Source organism: Ornithodoros turicata, chromosome 6, assembly GCF_037126465.1.
Source record: "Ornithodoros turicata isolate Travis chromosome 6, ASM3712646v1, whole genome shotgun sequence".
Taxonomy (NCBI): Eukaryota; Metazoa; Arthropoda; class Arachnida; order Ixodida; family Argasidae; genus Ornithodoros; species Ornithodoros turicata.
Window position 1 is genome coordinate 40,802,861 of NC_088206.1, and position 20,581 is coordinate 40,823,441.

General features: G+C 44.9%; 1 protein-coding gene across 11 annotated transcripts; it reads left to right on the forward strand.

Moving 5' to 3' along the window:
* The first annotated feature begins 14,758 nt into the window (after positions 1-14,758).
* On the forward strand, positions 14,759-18,918 carry LOC135397896 (uncharacterized). 11 transcript variants are annotated; one of them, XR_010423844.1, is made up of 8 exons: positions 14,759-15,490; positions 15,720-15,774; positions 15,839-15,873; positions 15,948-16,109; positions 16,233-16,430; positions 17,591-17,680; positions 18,051-18,168; positions 18,661-18,918. XR_010423844.1 is itself a non-coding variant. In XM_064629409.1 (6 exons), the coding sequence occupies exons 3-6, from the start codon at positions 16,075-16,077 to the stop codon at positions 18,853-18,855; spliced, it is 420 nt and encodes a 139-aa protein (XP_064485479.1). In that variant the 5' UTR covers positions 14,759-15,490; positions 15,720-15,873; positions 15,948-16,074; the 3' UTR covers positions 18,856-18,918. The 11 variants fall into 11 exon arrangements, 1 of the variants encoding a protein (XP_064485479.1); XR_010423845.1 differs by having other exon boundaries at positions 18,054-18,168; XR_010423846.1 differs by having other exon boundaries at positions 17,591-17,623.
* The last annotated feature ends 1,663 nt before the right edge of the window (positions 18,919-20,581 follow it).

Here is a 20,581-nt window from a genome sequence, read left to right on the forward strand (position 1 = left end):
AACATGTGTGAGCAGCAGACAAAATATTCATCAAACGGTACAAAACTAGTATTTTTGTGCTTTGTCGTTTTGAGACATCCTTGGTATTGTATGGAGAACAGCGTGACTATGTCATTCCGTCTTACTTCACCCAAACAGCTATCTGGTAGTAGTGCAAGATTTGAGTTCCTAAAAGGTTTATTCACTGAAGTCACCTCAGTGCCATACTATAGGTCCCTCAATGGTTAGTCCTTGCATTTGTTCGCTGCATTATGCTTTTTAGGTGACTATTAACATAAAAAAATATGGAAATTGCTTGGATATTCTACAAATCACAGAGCAACAAGTTTTAAACACCAGATATGCGGTGAGTGTAATATGGGTAACAGCTTGACTGAAATCTACAATAGGGCCGAGATCTACCAAGGCCGATGGCAGCAAATCTGCCTGCTGGCGACAGTGGCGGTCTCCTGCGGATGACGTCATGTGAATAAACTTGTATACTACTTGTACGTACTTATAATATTTGACGTGGTGATACAGGTTTTGCTTTGTATTGTCTTTTATAATATACACAGTGTTTATTTTTATCCTGTACAGAATTTTTGCACCAAAGTTATGAGAGCAGCACAGATGTTGTTTTAGCGTAATGCAGTGATGGAAGTGCTGCGCCAATCATGGAGTGCTTAGCAGTCGCCTGCTCGACCAGGTAAGGTTGTGTGTCACGAGAAAACGCCTGTCACGTTGGTGTACTTTAACAGCGACTGTTACATCCTCATTTCCCTGAGATCCTGGCAGCGTCCGCTAGAGCCCTGCGCAGATAAGATTTTTAGCATCTGCGTGCACATTATCCGATCCGCACCGTTGCATACGCAACCGTTTAGATCCGCAAGTTTCGAAGGACGCGTAAACACAGCCGGAAGAATGTTGGTATAATTTCGGATGCCTCCATGCTCTCATGGAAGGACTCACGCCAAAATGCCTTCTCTCCTGTCTTGGCCGTGCATGGTCAAAGGTGAACCCGGGCATGCGCTCGCTGTCGGTGCGCAATACAAATAAATTGCTAGTAGAAAAATTACAGCATGCGGTACATCCGCATCTGACCTCGAGCCATCCGATCCGCACACTGCAGAAAGTGATAAATTCTTGTCCGAATCCGCAAGTATCTTACGGATATCCGCTTCCATCCGCAGATGGTGCAGGGCTCTAGGTCCACATCAGGTGGTGACGCGCAAACAGATTTTCAGCTGTTGCTGCAATTTGTGTTGTGTAGCTGTAACAGTTCTGTGATTTTTGTACGTGCAGCTTCTTTTCTTTGTGTCTCTCAGATCAGTGTTGATACAGCTTTTACTCTTATGTGGCCAGACAAGCATCCCGTGAAAGAGTGCGCATAGCCACTAAACAAACTAGTTAGAACTAGCAGGCTACATGATGCTTTCTGATATGTTTTGTTCTATTTTCTAGCCACAGTGAGTCATTGGAGGCAGTGCTGCAGCGCCAACAGTCACTCATTGGAAGAAAGGAATGAGGTGGCCATCAACACCCTGCTGCCAGTTCAACACTCCTCAGTAAAAAAACACAAGACGCCTGCTTGGCGGCAAAGTCAATCCAGTTTTAGACAGAGTTTTGTACCGTAGACTTCGTGTGTGGTTTACTGCAAATAAATGTTTATGCTGAGATCAGTGTTGCTATCAATTATATCACATTTCTGCATGAATGGATGCCAAGACGGTAGCAGGACTAGTCATGGTCTAAAATAGGTCTAAAGGTGGCTAAAGTAAGGTACAGGAAATGTATAACCCTAGACCTGTCGCCCGAATGGAGGGATAAAATTGGTCTAGCTGTAGACTTCATGTCTAATACATGGTTAAGTGTCTGACCCTGTTCCAGACATGCAGGTCAAAAGAATGTCTAAATCACGGCTAGGTACATAGACATCGGATGTCTAGGGCTAGATGGCTAGGTGGCGTAACGTTAGACGTGTTATTTGACGTCTAGTGGACGGATACTAGACATTTGGTCTAATTGCCTAGACATTCTATAGACATTCCTTATCTCTTTTTTTAGACGTCATTTAGACGTTTACTAGCCCACCTTGTGCTCCCTGGGTGGCTTTCAAGTTTAAGGGTGAGTTCACTCTTCATTAAAAGTATGTGCCTGTTTCTGTGTACCAAATCGCATGTAGTAGAGATGCGTGGCATAATATCGGAATATCGTTTCTTTATCTATTTCGGCTTCGTATCGCCGATTGAAGCACAGTGGAAGTGTGGGTTGACCTGACTGCACTTGCATTCAAAGTAGTGATTAACGTTGTATGTTCGGCAATACAATGTTTCAGTAAGTGCCTTGGTTCATCTTGGTGCTAAAACAAATACGGTATCACTAATTAACCATCGAGATTCACAAGTTTTCGATAACTGTTGAAGTCTTGAGTAAACGAAAGTCGAGAGTTACGGTTTTCAGGGCGGACACGCCGGAACATAAATGCTGGTTCGTTCATTGTCATGTCAGCCCGACTTCGGTTGTTGCATTTTTCGCTGGTAGTGAAACCACACACTGAAAATTTTGCGCAAGTACTTTTGTTTGCATATCATGGTTTCATAGCAACTGCATTTTTCTTTTTATAGGTGCTTGGACTACCTTGCATCGGTGGATATGAAAATAGTGGTAACCTACCCTCTGAAACATCTATTTGCACAAAAGCTTAACAGATCCCTTTGAGGCGAGGGGAAGCAGTTGTCTCTGGCGTGTGACTGTGTTCCTGATGTTCGATGTGCCCCCTAAACTTACTCTAGAGGGAGCCTCTTTAAATTTTTGTAAACAAAGTATTGCAAATACAGTTGGTGGAAGGCTCTAACTGCTTTCCATTTACATGGTTGTTGTGTGGTTAACGAAATCGAACTTTTTTTTCAGATGCTGTGAAAGTCAGTAGGGAAGTGCGATGTAGAAGAAAGGACTGCCAGAAGCTTGCTAAAGAACCGCACAACATGTATGGGCAGCAGACAAAATATTCATCAAACGGTACAAAACTAGTATTTCTGTGCTTAGTCATTGTGAAACATCCTTGCTATTGTATGGAGAACAGCGTGACTATGTCATTCCGTCTTACTTCACCCAAACAGCTATCTGGCAGTAGTGCAAGATTTGAGTTCCTAAAGGGTTTATTCACTGAAGTCACCTCAGCGCCATACTATAGGTCCCTCAATGTTACGTCCTTGCATTTGTTATTTGACGTCTAGTGGACGGATACTTGACATTCTATAGACATTCCTTATCTCTTTTTTTAGACGTCATTTAGACGTCTACTAGCCCACCATGTGCTCCCTGGGTGGTTAACCTTAGAGAAACAAAGGTTAAATGTTGCTCAGAAACGCCTCATACCAAAAGACAAAGCACGAGCTGTTAGCATTTGTTTCCAACTATTAACAAGCTGGCCGTGGAGACGTTTGGTTTGGGCTGACTGTCGCCTTTCATTGCCCAAGCACAGACTGTTTTCTTCATGGTTCATGCTTCATGCTTCATAGTTACATAGGAGTCTTATATCGACTGTGCAACCTCATTCGTTACGGCGGCTCTTGCTGGCCTCCTATGAAGCCAGTAGTGGTGGCATTGCATTGTCAGTAATATTTCTTTCTGTTTTATTGTTATTGTTTGTTGGTATCATTTTCGCTTTCAGAACTTCCTGCTCCTTTCCGTCAGGATGTTAGAAAGCTAAGCAATAGCACGATTCTGCTAAATATTGAAAGTAGGTTGCATTCTCTTTTACACAATAATATCGAATCTGTATGAAACAGGTACGAAAACTGCACAGGCATGGTTTTTGTAGTCGGGCTGTATAATTGGGCGGAAACAATTTTATTTACTCCCGGATGACAAACGTTTATGAACACACCTCATCGCTTTCTGGAAGGAACCTGTATAGCAGTATTGGAAGCAATCCTCAATTAGTATTCTCATTTTTCTAAATTTTGGGCAATGTTCACATGTGGAATTAACCCTGTTCCACATGTCGCCGAAATGACACCGAACCAAGGCATGTATTGACTGCAAGGAACTCAGTCGTCACTGACGGAGATTTGCATGATATGGCAGGTACTTGATGATAATTAACTTTATACATGTACTCTTAGCAGTAGCGCGACGGAGCCACACTCAGCTGTTACCTACACACCACAACAGATTATCGCCCAGGTCTCACACTGCCGTTTCGGGTACGGGCGCGAATTATTGCGTCACAGCATATGATCGTTCGAGGCAGTTCTCCCTGCACTCAACACGGGTAGTTTTGCCTTAGGTTTGCCCCAATTTGACGTAATTTGGCAGATGGCGTATTTCATGTGTGAAGAAACTGCAAGAAACGGTACCTGTGCAGCTATGTGTTTAAAAATCGGATAAAAAAAGACAACCCACATGTATACGTATGTCCAGACATGCTTTCATTTTTTTTTCTTTTCATATCTCAGATGCGGTGAGGGGAAACAGAAGGGTCCGAGAAGTAAACGCTTTCGAGACAGAGAGTGTCATCCAGTCCTACCTACGACATGCAAACTGAGTGTAATTGAAAGTTGGACGTAGTAAATAAAATTTGCCAGAGCGCTACACACTGACTCAGGATTTGGCTGGCGCTTTTTTTATATTAAACTCATCATTTGTCCTCATATGTGTGCACTTCTGCGTGGCGATCGAGAAATGCAGCGTAATTTCACATGGTTGTACAAAGCGCCGGGCACTTGTGCACCGTACAGTATATATGTAATGTTTTGGCGCACTGTCTGGTGTTGCGGACACATCAAACAACGGTAGGTACATTAAGGGCTATTAACATCCACGTGACACATTCTTGGGATATTCCTGGGAATTTCCAAAGGGCTACCACGGGGACATGCATGTACCTACCCAGAGACATTTCTGGAATGCAGGGGGGATATTGAATATGCATAGAGGAATATCCCTGGGCTGTTTGTGGGATGACATTTTGTTGTCTGGGAAAGTACAATTTCCAACGGGTATCAATCATGCCAGCTAGAAACCTTCCAGCGGGGAATTCTAGCTCCAGGCGGAAAAACATTTTTTTCCGGCTGGAATAGATTTGCATTCCAGCCGGAAAGTAAAATTTCCAGCTGGTATCAAGATGTCCAGCTGGAAATGCGGCTGGAAATGATCATTTCTGGCTGGAAATTTGGAATCTTTTTCATGTGGGCAGAGAGGCTTAGCCTTGGCGGTGGTGCTCGACAGGTGCCTTACACATCCGTCCCGCGTTTATTTCGAGGCATCGCACACTTCCGAACACCCGGCGTGCGCATTAGTGCATTATTCTCTAGGATGCGCCACCACGTGGTTAATTGAGAGCCCTAGGTTTCGGCCTAGGTCCGGAGTCCTGCCTCATCAATACAGTGACTGTGTTGATGTTGTAAAACGTTTACGACTCCAGCTTCCTGACCCTGACATCCAGTTATGGGCTGTCAGCGATTGTTATACAGCTATCAGGCAGTTGCCGTCCGGTCCCGCAGTCCCTTCGGTGCCGATGAAGCTGTCTTGGCGTCGAATCACTGCGGGCTGGCTAGATGCCCGCCGTGCCAGTCTTCAGTGGAATCTAGCCCACGATGTTCTTCCTCTTCGCGAGCGATTGCGCCGTTTTCGTATTTCTCGTTCTGACGGTTGCCCGCCTTGCGGGATGTGTAAAACGGCGGAGCACTATTTTAGGCGTTGTCGCGTTCCTCTTTAGCTGTGGTGCAGGTTAACGCAAGTATTTCAGCTCTCGACTGTCTCCTGGGCCACCATGCGGTTCCTAGGACCGTTGCCGGTTACGCGCACTCAGCGTAAACAATTGGCTTTGTTAATTACGAAGATAAACTTTCAAATTTGGATCTGTCGTTGCCGGCTGGCTTTCGATGGCCCAGACTTCGGAGACGCAGCTATATTTCAGGCTGTCAGGGCAGGTCTTCGTAGTCACATCGCCCGTGAAGAAGCACTGTACGGCCTTCTTGAGTGCTCTCACCGCTGGCTGACGTCTACTCGACTTTTCCGTCACGTTCAGGGTGAGTGGCAAGTCATGTTCTAGCCAGCTTGCTAGGACTGTGCTCTCCTCCGCAGCGACTCTCCCGTGTTTGGATTGTTCGCATGGTGTGGGCAGTACGAAAAGCAAACTCTCCTAGAGAGTGTTGTTATCTAGCTTGTGGAATTGTAACGTGCAGCTAGTGTCAGTGCAAAGGGGACTACCTCCATAGGTAGTTCGCCTGCTTGATGGCAATACACACACTGAATGTACACAGTGGCCCGTTATCCTTGTTTCATTTTTTGACATGTTGTTCTTACGCATTGTGATTTTAACCCCTGTCAGTCGGGCACGATATATGGGAGTTATGAGACTGGCAGTTAGTATAAATGGCGTTCGGTCCGGCTTACGGCTCTTCGCACGCGTTTTTCCCTCTTGCAGTACGGAGATATATATGCAACGCTTTCTGCTCCAATATGTACAGGAGCTTCTAATTGAAGTTGTAGTTGAATTGAATTGAAACTTCATTTCACATTGTAGCAAGTACAATGTGGGGGGGGGGCAGTGCAAGAAGCTGCAAGAAGCTTCTTGACAAGGCTCTGGGTTCCCACTCTGACCATGACAGCTATCAATGAAAAATACACACAAGGCTATGTTCACTATGCCACTTATCGAATTCATCCTATCTACGCTAATGACTAGCACAAATGGAACAGTAGTTAACATAATAAACACACTTAAACAAGTAACATTTGACGAATTTGTTTGTTGGAAGTTTTTTGTAAAAAATGTAATGAAATTGAAATTTAAAAATTTGAAATTGAAATTTGAAATTTGTAATTTATTTAAAATTACAGGCCCTTGAGAGGATACTTGTTGATTACCATAGTTCGTTCTTGAGAACGAAATTTTCCAGGTCTCTTTGTGACGTGTGTTAGCACTGGAGGAGGGGGCTGCAAGCTTTAATAAGTAAAGAAAAGTGCTGTTATGGGTTTTCACCGCATTTTTATACATTGTGAGTAGTTGATAGTGATATAACTTCGAAGCAGGTATGATAATAAACTTGGTGAAGAGACTGTCTACAGAGTGTAAAGCGATAAATTGGCTATACTCCTGAGGCTCTTTTTCTGTAACCTTAATAGAGAGTGTAAATTACCATATGTCGTGGTCCCCCAAGTTTGGCTGCAATAATTTAAGTACGAATGAAATAAAGCATTGTAGATCATTAACTTTATCTTAGTAGGTAATATGTAGCGATTTCTGCAGAGGACTCCCACAGATTTAGATATTTTACTTTTTATGTGCTCAACGTGACCGTCCCAGGTGATGTTGCTCTGAAAGTAGACGCCGAGTAACTTTTGACTATTATTAAGTTCTATGTTATCATCACCTATTCTTAGCGACATATTTAAGAGATCTGCTTATTTTTCGGCCTAAATAGAATCGCCTTGGTTTTACTCGCGTTAATCTTAAGTGAATTGTTTGCCGTCCATTGGTAGAGATTGTACAGATCCTCGTTTGCCATAGTTACAAGGGAGTCAGCATTTAGGCCAGAGAACAACAGAGTGGTGTCATCTGCATAAATAACCAATTTACCATATTTACAGGTTTGAACTATGTCGTTAAATTCACATTAAATAACAGTGGCCCAAGGATGCTACCCTGGGGGACGGCAGTTTTAATATCCGTAGAGTCCGAAATAAATTGGCCTATAGCTACATTTTGTTTCCTGCCCTGAAGGTATGATGTAATGAGCCGTAATGGAGTTCCACGTATACCGTAACTCTGAAGCTTACAAGAAAGAATGTCATGATTTAGCATTTCAAAAGCCTACATAGGTCAAGAAAAATACCTAATATTATTTTGTTACACTCAAAATCCTACAGGATTTGCTCCTTAACAGTTAACAGCGCAGTTTCTGTAGATCGCATTTTACGAAAACCGTGTTGGAAATTAGATATTATGTTGTGCTTATCGAAAAATGATATCAGCCTATTCAATACGATGCTTTCCAGACCTTTCGATAATACGGGAAGAACTGATATCGGCCGATAGTTAGATAAGATATTTCTGCCATCTCCTTTAAAAATTTCGGCCATCTTCGCTATCTTCAGCCGAGAAGGAAACGTGCCCGACGACAAGGCTGAGTTGTAAATATAAACCAAGTGGGGGACGATTAAGTCTAACACATACTTGATAGGTAGGACTTGAAACCAATCGATGTCAGAACCTTTAGAATTTTTCATATTGGCAAATACGGACATCGCTTCAGCTTCATATGTTGGAAAAAAATAAACAGAATTTGTCGTTATGAATTGACAGGATTGAGGGCACGGCACTGGGCCCAATATTACTAAAATGTTGATTAAAGACGCCTGCCAATGTTTTTCTCCATTAATTGTTACCTCATCAGTTGAGTGATTCCCACCAGAACGATTCATAACAAGATTAAGATTACGTCACACCATTCGGAGATCATATCTGGAATCGAACAGCGAATTTACTTTAGCATATTAGCTTATTCGTAAAATTCCTACATACTTTAAACTGATCATAATCCTGCTGCCTTCGAGATTTAAGGAACGTGTGAAATAATTTGTTGGGTTTAGAGATCATACTAATTATTTCTGCTGCCACCCATGGTTCACGAGCTCTTCGGCAGCGTTTTCTATTTATTACTGGAAAACTCGTTTCATATGCTCCCTTTAACAGACTGAGAAAGCCATCATAAACTACATTTACATCAAGAGAAGAATATAGAAAATCCCAGTTGATTTCTTCGATGGACCTCCTGAAGTTTGTTAGGCCATCTTGAGTAATTGGTTGAGAAGAATATTCATTTCCCTTTACATTTCCGCTAACAGAGACACCAAGATCCACAAACATAAATATCGGTAAGTGATAAACTGATGTTCTGAGGCTGGAACAGTGATCTGCTGTTCGTACTTCTAACCGGGTTAACCTTTCATTCGTCACCCATATTGCACATAATTAGACAAAAAATCACTGAACAGTAGATTGAGGAGAGCAAGGATATCAAACAAGCAAACATCTCTAGCAACATCTCTAATAGCGCTGCCACCACCTAACAATATGTCAAAATAGAAGCTTTCGAGGTGCAACTTTGTCGCATGCCATTCTTCGGTGTCAAGCCTCACCTTCTCGACAAATATGAAGCTGTGTCTGAATACACAACAAAGTCACCCCACGTAAGATCATACAGTCCCATTTGTCCCATCACCTGGTAATAGTTTTTGTGGTCAACACTGAAATGAAATCTGTCCTTTTCATCCTTGATTCTGTAGTCCAAGTTTGCAATATCTTTGGCAGAAGCGCTGCACAGTGAATAAGGGCATTTGACATCTACAAACCCAAGGGGGATGTCCTCTGTAGGGTCGAAAACAATCCTGTCAGGCGCTGCACCTAGCCAGGGTGTTGCTGGGTCCATGAATAGACCACACCCGAACAACTGTACATCAATTCCAAGACTCATTCGAAGCTCCTGGTATCGTTGGGTGGTCAGGGCCTTGTTTGCTCGACCGTACCTGAAAAATTTAACCCGGGGTCCAGTCAGGTCACTTCGCACCTTTAAGTGAAAACATTTACCTTATAGCAGGTAACTGTGACAGGCCCCCAGGAGAAAGTAGGGCTCTAAGCCCTTCTTGCGTAACTCCATCCTCCTCGTCACCACACCAAAATTCGAAGCCGAGAGACGGTTCACCCTTTCTGCTTTCCATCTTTCGCTGTCGTGCTGACGTCTGGTGCTTCTTTCCAGGTCTACAGCTTGAACAGCTGTTACGCACTGTGCCTGAAAGAGGAAGTGAAGGCAGTGACGAATGTTAGTGAAGAGGCATGAAGCTATACGATATCGATACGAAGCTATACTATGAACTTGTAACGCTTCGGTTACCATAAGTATGGGATCATGCTCATGTTGTAATGATGGCTTCCAGGCTGAATAACTTCTAAAGAACTGCGGTTCCTGGACCTCCACGGCGCCCTGGCTTGAAACTTTGCCAACTCCAGTCAGCACCGCCTCAAAGCCAAACGGCACAAGAGGCTGGTGATAGGCAATAGATGAGAGCACGGATCTTTTGTTCGTATTTTGCTTCGTATGTTTTGTTGCTGACCTGGATGATCTTGCTTGGAGGAGCGCGTCACCAAATCCACCCGGCTCAAAGAGACCTTGCGCAAATTTCACTATGGCATTTTCTTGCTGAAGTACGCTTCGAGCATCCTTTCTGCACTCATACAGCCTAGCACTTAGGCGCGACTCGAAGCTGCCCTCATACACGCCCCTCCAATTTATGTTGTGTATCGACGTTCCGTTGATATTATCAGACCGAGGAAGTTGCCACTGCTGGGGAAGGTCCGTGCACGAAAGGTGCTCTGGTGCCTCAGAGTACATTTTTCTTTGTAATGTCGTAAGGGACCGCATAACCCCTAGGAAGTGATTGCAGCACACTAGACCATTTTGGCAACCACAGTCCGCATCAACAATTTTACCGCTGGCAACAATGGCAGCAGTGATAATATACGGTCGAGACCCCTTCTTCTTGCTTCGGTGGCAATTGCATGTCACAAGGAACAAGCCTCGCCTGGAACATTAAATACATACACCGGTTCAGTTAATGCAATTTTCAAATGAGCGCACTTGCACACTGCGTCTCTGACCAACTATAAGGAGGACAAATTTGTAATTGATAGCTGGCTGATTTTTTATTCTCACATGTTTTCTTCTCACATTCTCACATCTCATTCTCTCAAATTTTTGCCTTCTAAACACGCGCTGCAAAAGCCGGATTTGCCGGAAAAGAAAATGATTTGCCGGAGAGCAATTCCGCGAAATATTTTCCGAGAAAAAAAAATATCTTGCGGCACTGAAACCTCACTACGTACTCCCGAAGCTTCATCGACACACTCCGAGACGAACGAATGCAGTGCGTCGTTGCAGTGACCGGCTGGTTAATTCCAGCAAATAAAAATCAAGTGCACTAACCGTTTCTTTGTAGGCTAAGGTGGGGCAAGATGAGACAGGAATTTGCAATTGAATAAAAGATTTTCATTTTTTGTGTTTTTCAAGAAAGCTAGCCATAGGCACATTCTCAGGGATTTACAGCTTCTGACCTGTAAATGCACAACGGACGTGGCCGGTCTAAAATAAGGACAAAACGAGAAATTTAAAAATGAAGATTGTCTCATCTTACCCCAACCTCCGGGGCACGACGAGACATCGCGTGGGTCAAGATGAGACACGCCGTGGTAATGAACTATACAAATTAGTTTTTGTAAGCCAAGCAGACAAAGTAAAGCCCGTAGGCGCCTACGCAACCCCCTTGAGCCCATCGCCCACATGATGTACAATAAAATCACACAGAACCCGGTACTATTTTGGTCCACCGTTCTTTGCGAACAAGGCACCGCCAGTCTGGTCGCTCGCTTTTGCGTGCGCTTCTGCTTTGCTGGAAATATCGTAGGAAACAGGAAAATTTGCTGGAAAATCCTAGGCAATATACAAAAAATAAATATCTGAGGAAGAAGAATAAAGCCCCCTAAGAGCTGACTAAACAGTTTCTAAATTACATGAAATTTAGATTGCACACCGGTTCAACACCGGATAGCCAAGGGTGCCCATATTATCAATATATCTAGATGAATGAAGAAAGAAATAAGATGTGGACTTACATTGACAGAATAAGCCTGCGAAACGCTGCTGCACAGATGGCAAGAAAAAAGACTACAGACAATTTCGCCTTTTTTTACGGGTCTTTACAGTCGAGGCAGAAGTAAAAGTTTTTTTTTCTCCTCAACGCAAACAGCAATCCGGACAATTCTCACGTGCAATAAGGCGGATATGTAGAGCCGCCTATGAGTAAAGTTTCAAGCGCATGGACCCTCGCGTCTCTGAGATAGGCGGCGTCGAGCGAAAAATGTGGCGTCTTGCCCCGTGTCTCATCTTGTCCCACTTTACCCTATAGTTTGCCCGGAACGAACGGACTTCGACGTATGACTCGACGTGAAAGTTGTACCTTTTGTGAACTGCACGTTCCGTTGACGTGTGGCCCATGCGGAACGCTCACCAACAGCCGGCAATTCAGGAAGGTCATGAACCCATCCCGCAATAGACCTCTACCATGACGTTGGTAGACAGGCTGAAACCGAAACACATCGGAAGAGGAGGGCTGGGTTCCACGAATGGACACTTATTCGTTGCCTCCTATTGAAAGAAAAGTAGGACCGAAAGTCGCGTTCCTTTCAGGGACCATCGTAATCCCCTCAGGACCGTGGCTTTCGGGCGCGACCTTTTCGCCCCTAGCTTTGAGCGTAGTTCAACTCTACCAAATTGGTGGCGCTGTCGAGCACTTTGACGTCATTTGTTTACAAACAGGGAGAGGTCTATTGGAAAAATAACTCGTTCCATCACTTGAAAAGAGCGGCTCGCTTATTTAGTACAGCTACATCACATTCAACACGGCTAGCACAGCCATGCCTACGTGAGCTACCCTTCACTATAGCGGACGCAGTTTTTGAACAGCATGATACCCAGGGTTGCCGGAACACATGGAATGGGTCTATTATTATACAGTTTCAGATAGACCGACAAATTTGAATCTCAGCTGTTTTTATGCTAGCCTAACCTCTGGTTTACGCATTGGGACGTTTGTCCCAATTTTGAATTTGAATTTTTTGGTGAAGGATTACAACCCCAACCCACCTCTTAGAATTGTTCGTAATGAAAATAGCACATGGAAGAGGCTTCTATCAGTGTTCATTCAGAAATCCCCGTCAGTTTTAAATACACCCAACTCCTTGTCTCTGATGAAGTCTCAAGAATCTCTGCATGCTCTTGCCATTTCACGGCTCTGAAATGTTCGCAATGTCTTTGGATGTCGAAGATCTGTACTATCCCAGTAAACCCCAGTAATGTCCCAAGGAAGAACTGAATTTGACATCTGGATATTCCAGGAATGTTCGTGAACGTCCCGTTTACGTCCGTGGGTCGTCCAAGGGAACATACTTTCTTCCTCATTTTGCAGTCCCGGGGACGTCCCGTGAATGTTTGTGTTGGATATCTGGACGTGAATGGGACGTCTACCTTTCATATCAAATTAGGTTGTATACTGGGCCATTATATGCATTATTATTGAGTTTTTCTCATCTGTCCATGTCTTAGTAACAGTTTTTGATAAATAGTCTACATCTTTTATTTGGAGAACGGTATGCGACCGCTGTATACAACACTTATCGGCAACACCACGTGACCTGCGTATCCCATAGAGTGTGGGGGAGACAGCTTGAACTCGCACACACACATATGTGATCATCGAGTAAGGCCTACGGTAGCCTGCTCATAGGAGATTGTAGTTGAGACATGTTTCGGGTCATTTGAACCCCAATTTGGTAGTTTCCAGTCTCATGCTGGTATAGCCATAAGTGATCCCTTGTAGTTGCTGAATTTGTACCTTAAAGTCTACCCAGGCAAAAATCTGGAGTGGGACCACTTCGAAGTGGATTATCGGACAGGAACCACTTGGAATGTGGAACCATTCAATGGCTGGAACCAGTTAAAAGTGGAACCAGTTTCACGGTGGTACCACTTGTAGTGGAACCAATGGAAATTATCTAGTGGTCCCTTCTGCTAAGTGGTCTCGGATCCGACCACTTAGCAGATGGGACCACTAAATGCATGTAAGAACCGAAAGTAATGCGTAGAAAAGCACATACTGTTGAAGTAAATATTGTTTATTCTGCTATGAGCATACATTAAGGATAAAGAAATTATCGATACATCTCTCACGTACTAAGTCGCACACGGGTAATCACTCACTGCGTTCAGACGAGGCATGTGCTTGTGTTGAAGTTGCGATGCACTCACGGACAACAGGGAACATGGCGTTTTGTTGACCACCTCACACCTGTATTTTCTCAAAGATGACACCTCCGTCCATGTAGGTCGCGGCATGTACCATTTTCCTCTTCACCAAACGATCCTAATGTTTATACTCGTCTTAACCATGTTTCTCAGGTTCCTCTAGCTCCTAAAATAAAACACATAATCAGTAGTAATCGAAGCACCACGGTAAGCACTTATACCTCTTAAAATCGGAAGAAGCGTTCTGTGCAGTCCGTTTGGCGTTTCATCGTCCGGTTCTTCTCCGGACGCTGTGTCTTCCTAGCGTCGAAACTTCTCCGAGATATCGCCAATATGTTTCACATGACTCATTGTCATCACGTTGTCTTAGAAAACGCACTAAAACCACGTAAATAGTGCACAGGCGATGCCCGATATCTGCCACGGCAACCGAAGAGAAAAAACGACCTCGCAACGACGCTTCAAGTTCCAACTTCCAACTAACGCGCTCTCTCTGCTCCATAGAGATAATATAGGAAGACTCTAGAGAACGGCCGTGGCGCGCGGCCAATGCTTTCTCCCTACCGCGGGGTGTGCCCACCTGCGCGCGGCCAGCGGAGGCATAGACAGCGTTGCCAGACCTCTTTTTGCACGCTAAATGTTAGCGAAGTACTCGTTTTTGAGGGCAACAATGCGGATCTCTATGGCAACGTAAGTGAGAACGCCTCGGGCGTGGCGTTCGTCTGCTCTCATGGCCTCCGCATTGCTCACCGAGCCGAGCAGGAAATATGTAAGCATACACCTATCAGTTGTTGTTTGCATGCATGATGCAGACGTTTGTCGTCGTACCTTTGGGCAATTGCGTTGAACGGCTTCTTTTAGAATAATAGCTTGTATCGTGGCGTAAAAGGATAACATGTGTCTTGTTGCACACAGTGAGGCCTAGCGAATAGCATGTAATGTGGATATATGACCGTTTAAGTGTTCGAACAAAGAAAGGTGTGTTTCCGAACTGTGCGTTTCCTCGAAAGGCCTTTATTTGCCGTGGTTGTTGGTCATTAACAGGGACAACAGGCGAAATTCGTGATACATGTTACTGCCTGTGTATCACTCCTACCTTGTTCCGTCGTTTGCGCGTTATAACAATGCAACAATGTAGGAAAGCGTCGTAAACTGTTAGTGTTTTCATCAAGGCACACAGGTATATGTAAGAAGAAAAAATAAATTTTGGGTCGCAGGTCCACTTGGGGCGAGCGAAGACGACGACGATTTAGGGCATCTACTGATTGCGGAACAAGATTTGTTTCGTGAGCATCTGCCTCACTTGGGCACCACGACTTGCTTCTGTAATTCTTCTACTATGTTCTCTTAATCTGATGCCACCATACTTTTGCAGGATCACTTTTGCCAGTGAAATTATGTGATCAGGCTCCTCTGCATAGTGCTGGCACAGTGGTAGCTTGTCACCGTGTGTTAGGATGAAGAGATTAAACGATTTCAAAACGATCGCCCGCACTACAAGCTTCACAGACCTCAATTTCTCTAGACGAAAGGTCTGCTGTGTAACAAAGGAGGATGGTTTAACCAGCCCTCCATTGTCCCTGAGCATGATGAGAACACTTGATGTCTCGTCATCTAGGAGTGTGTCCAAACAACCATTACAGGTGAGTTTTGAGGAGACAATTCTAACAACATATCCTCCAATATAGGCAACAATGTCCTCGCTGAACCTGCTGAGTGTGGATGATTCCCCGTAGTCATGGTCAGCACACTGTAGAAGGGCACAGATGTTGTCCTCTGCAGGAACTTCTGCAGTGGGAGTCTCCTCACCTGCACTTTCCTCCCTTCGCGGCTTGCCCTGGTGACCGAGTGTCTCTATGCCTTCCACTGTAGGCGCAACATTCGCAGAGCTTGGGGCCTGAACTTCAGCGTGTATCAGAAGCTTCCTGTAGGCATGACGGAATTGGGAAGCTGATGGGTTATTATTCCATCCTCCTCTTTGCCTGATGCAGCTGAAGAACAGTTCCAAGTGGTCCTGGCTGAGGCGGTACGTAGTGATGTAATTAGGGGAGTGCAAGGGAGTAATATAGTTTGTTCAAACATACTGTTTTCTTATTCTAGACCTCTACATGTTACCTGCATGCGCCCGCCTGGAACAGCGCTTCTGCCAGCTGTGCAACACTTTTTAGCGTAAAGGCCACGCTGATGACTGACATGCGTGTCCCATGCTGAGCAGCTAGCTCCCCGGATGGAAGTCGCAGTGTCATCATTCTTGACGACAATGTAAGCATCCTTTTTCCTTGCTGGGAAATTGTTCCATTGCGAAGTGGTGCCTTAAATCCTTTGCCAATGGGACTGTGCGAATTAAGCAAATCAAATGCTCTGTAAAAGATGTTCATGCTTTAGCTTTAGTGGCCACAGTCATGAAAATGAAAGGCCTACTCATCTACGTCGGCAATGAACGAAGCGGTTGCGTCACTTCCTTCAAATTCGGTCAATCCCAGGAGCCGTGCGTGGGTCAGGGCTTTGCTCACGGATGAACTTAGAGTCTGCGCTACAAGGCGGACCTTCATGATCTGGCGGCCAAACTCAATATGGGATCTGGTGAGCTTGTTTGCTGCTCTGAGGCCCTCCTTCTCTTGGAGTTGCTGCAGCCTTTCAATAAAGGCCCACCTGATTGTCTAAGAAGGGTGAAAGTATACTTAAATTTGTTGGCAGGCAAGAGAGAAACTGAAATGGAAGCTAGGTGTACTGCATTCAAATGCAGAAAAGTGAGCTCAACTTATGCATAATGCTGGAACGTGGAGGGACCAGAAAAAAACTCGTCCATCCTTGTTCCCACATTATTCACAAGGGACAGTTGGTAGTATTGTCATCCTATTTGCTTACTCCATAGTGGCTGCTCTGTAACACCTTGTGGTCCCCAAACAGGTTCCTGAGCAGTTTAAGACTGTGTGCAGCATCAAAAATTAGGTGTATGCTCTTGTCAGCATCAGCAGGATGGGAGAAAAATGTCCGAAAGTCCTCTGTGTTGTTGGCATGGATATGGCACCCCAGCAGTCGCCCCATCATAACATTAGACGATAGCCCGTCACAGACGACTGCCACGACTTCGAGCCCACAATTTGTTAGCACCATGATGGCTTCTGTCAGTAGTGTCTTCAGTACTTCCCCAGATAGCCCCTTATTTAGAAAATAGCCGAAGGGTATTTTCCATGGTGATGCCACGCCCACAGCCATAAATACCAAAGAGTCACCTGCTAGGGGCGCATCATCCGTGTCATGAGGTGTGTGGTCCTCCCCAAAATCAACGTAACCAATTAGCCGTCCAGTGGCCTTGTCTACTTCACATTTTTTGCGTATGCTCATTCCATCAAGCATGATTGAGCACAGCTTCTCTCTCCTCTCAGTTGTTTCATGCTTTTTCTTCAGGTGGTCTAAGACTTCCTGCGTGAAGCCAGGCCAAGCACCAATAACCTTTGACCATTCGTGGAGTGTGTCTACAGCTGGCATTGGGAATAGTTTTGAGACATATTTGTAGGCACGAGGTGAATAAAAGTGGAGTGTCATTGCAAATCTCCTAGTTTCTGGGGAATATCTACGGCCTGGCGTTTTCTTTCTCACGTTCTTTGCCCATTCCTTAAGTATCTCTTGTGGCAGTTCCCCAAAGGCTTTGTTTGAGCCTCCTCTGCCAACAAGTTCTTTTCCTTCAGTTCAGCAATGAGGCTTTTTAGATTTTTACTTTTCTTTTCTCTCCTTTTCAGGGTCAGTTGCAGCCGTCGACGGACACCACGCAGGTACTGGTTCTTCTCTCGAAGTTGTCTCATTCCTGTTCTTGGCGTTGTTTTGCTGTGGTAGGTGTGCTCCTTGTGACCCTTGGGTGTGATCGGGCTGCCCCCAGTATCTGTGTTGCTCACAGACACCTGCAAAGTTGCCTGTTGGTTAAGGACAGCATTCCCCAATATTTTGCATTTTAAAATTACCGGTTGTCGTGTAGGCGTGGTTTCATTGCATGTTTCCGGTTGTTGCTGCCCTGCTCTGGGGTCAGGGGACAAAACATCTAGAGAAATGTCCTCAAGTCGTTGTGTTTTGGGATCTGGGCTTTCCTGCTGACACTCTTGAAATGGTAGTAGGAACTGTCGCTGCTCACAGGAATTGGAATGCATTGTTTCGCAGTGGGCTATAGTCACAAAAGCAATTTGTCTGTGTTTTCATGTTTTTCAGCAGCAGAAGAACCTGACAGCAGAAAGCAGCAGGAATAAGAAATGACATACAGACATATACTCACTGCATTCCGCTTTTGTGGCAGCTTACAGTAGGGATGGTCCTCATGGTCAAACAGGTTAGCCTAAAAAATGTTTGCATTTATTTCTACAGCTCGGGTTACATGACGTTACACTGCATAGAATTCACGCTTTGAGAATAGTTATTGGAGCCTTAGGCCCACAAATAGGTATTACATTCTTGAGCACTAGTGAGGCATCATCATCATTATTATTATTAAGAAAGCTCATGTGCTCACAGGCAGTAGGATAGCCGGACTAGGGCTGGGGGTCTGGGCCCGTGGAATACTGCTTTCAGGCCCTTCCTTAGAAAAGAATGAAAAAAATCCTACATGGAAGCAGATGTATGACTTATTGACCAAGCCATTCTTACAAGCAGTGAAACAGGTTGAGGGGGCTGGTAGTCTCTGCTTCCACAGCACTTGCCTCGGGCATCTCCTTGATAGAAAATTAAGACCATTAAAAAGGGAAGGAATCGCACAATCTATAGGCCAAGCCGTCCTACAGGTCTAGTTGTAAAAGCACGTAAGCAAGAATTCATGTCCTTACAGGCAGTGGAACAGCTGGAGAAGGGACGGCGGGCTCTGCTTGCTCAGCACTGGCTTCAAGCATTTCCTGGAAAACATGCAGTGAAGGCAGTCATACAGGGGGGTGGCTGCACAAACTACTATGTACTTACCAGGGAAACTGTGTCAGCACCACTTTCATCTCTTTCATCTGGCTGGATGGCTGTTACTTGGCTCTAAAAAAGTTCTTCCATTATTATCTCCTTTTGTATCATTTTAAAAGTAATAAAGAATAACCGGATACCTCAGCAGTTCCTGGCCTCACTGTCATAGGGACCGCGTTTGCCTTCAGTTTTGCTGTCTGATGACCAGCGATGAAGCTAGAAGTGTGGAAGTGCCTAGAGCATACTCTCTGACCGCGTGTAGGAACGAGCGATTGCATGTCAAGTGCTTCCAGCCATCGGGAAAGCAGGTGTGGATCCCGCGGAAAACTGCGATAATATGTATCTCAAGATCGTGCCGTAAGTTTCGACAATATTCGTTTAGAGTGAACAACGTTTACAGGCGACTGGGCACGCCACAGAAAATACTTGTGCATGGACCCAGTGGACACTTACTTGTGAAATGACACCCCGCAGGATTTACTCTGCCTCATTTTACATTTCACACAACAGCTGGGCATCTTTCAAGCTGTGTAACTGCAGCGTCCGCGTCTGACAAGTACAGAGCGATGCGAAAGCGAAACTACATGCCAGTTCCCTGCTGGTGCTCGATTGAGCCAGAGAACGTTGAGATCGCAATTTGAGAGCACTCAGGAACTGAACTTGCAGACTTTTATTGACTTTTATCAACACTTTATTTCTCAATTTTGCACATTTCACCAAAACAGTCACAGATTTGTGACATTTAAACGAGTTTTGAAACAAGAGACGAGGAAGTCAAACTTAGCGGTGAAGCGCGCAGCCAAAGGCAACCCTGTTCATGCCTCCCAAAATGTCAGCACCCTCGGGGGCACACTTTTGTTGTCGAGTCCGACCCCCCTGCTCTGCTCCCTCTCGCGGCCAGCCGGTAGAATTTGAATTGAAAGCCTCCCGCCGCACCGGAGCGCCCTCATAATTATTGCATCTGCTTTGGGTCAGCCCGTGCAATTACCTCTTTGTTTTTAGTTCTTCTAATTATTTGGCGGAGTGTGTCATCTTTGGATTGTGTCTTTTGGCAGTTTGCTAGTACATTTTATGACATTTGCCTTTAGATGAGAATATGAGCACGAATTGAAGTTACAGCATATGTTTTATCGAAGACGTAAACGGATAAAAAACCCAGAAATATAGATCATACGCGTGCTAAAATACATAAAAATAATGGCTAAAAAGCAAAAAAAAACAGAAGGGTGTATGGCAAGAGTGGACTCTTCTTCCCCTAACGGATCTCAAAGGGGGAAGCTGCCCAGCTTGGAATCTAAAGTGGTTCAATTGACCATTGTGGGAACAAAATGGTACCTGTGAGGCTCCCACTGTAAGTTCTGGAACCATTTGAGGCCAGAGTGGTACCACTGATTTCACCAATGTGGAACCAGCCACCCCACTTGCGAATCCAGCTGGGACCACCAAGATTCAACTGGAACCATTCCGGAACCATCCACATTCAAATGGAACCAGTCCAGATTCAAATGGAACCATTCTGGAACCAGTCCAGATTTTTGCCTGGGTACTGTAGCTAGGGTTGTCAATCTCGAGCCATTTTTGCAGTCCCGGGATTTCGGGATTTTTTGCTTTCAATCCCGGGATAGCAGAACGGGATTTCGGGATTGTGACGAGTTCAGATGGTGCTTCCAAGTATAGTCCAGCGCGCGTCAGAATTATCTGATGCGCATCCGAACCGTACCCGCAGGTGCAAATACGCACCCGACACGCAACCCGCGCCCTGTTACAAATTGAGACCACCATCCGCGCGGAGCCCACATATT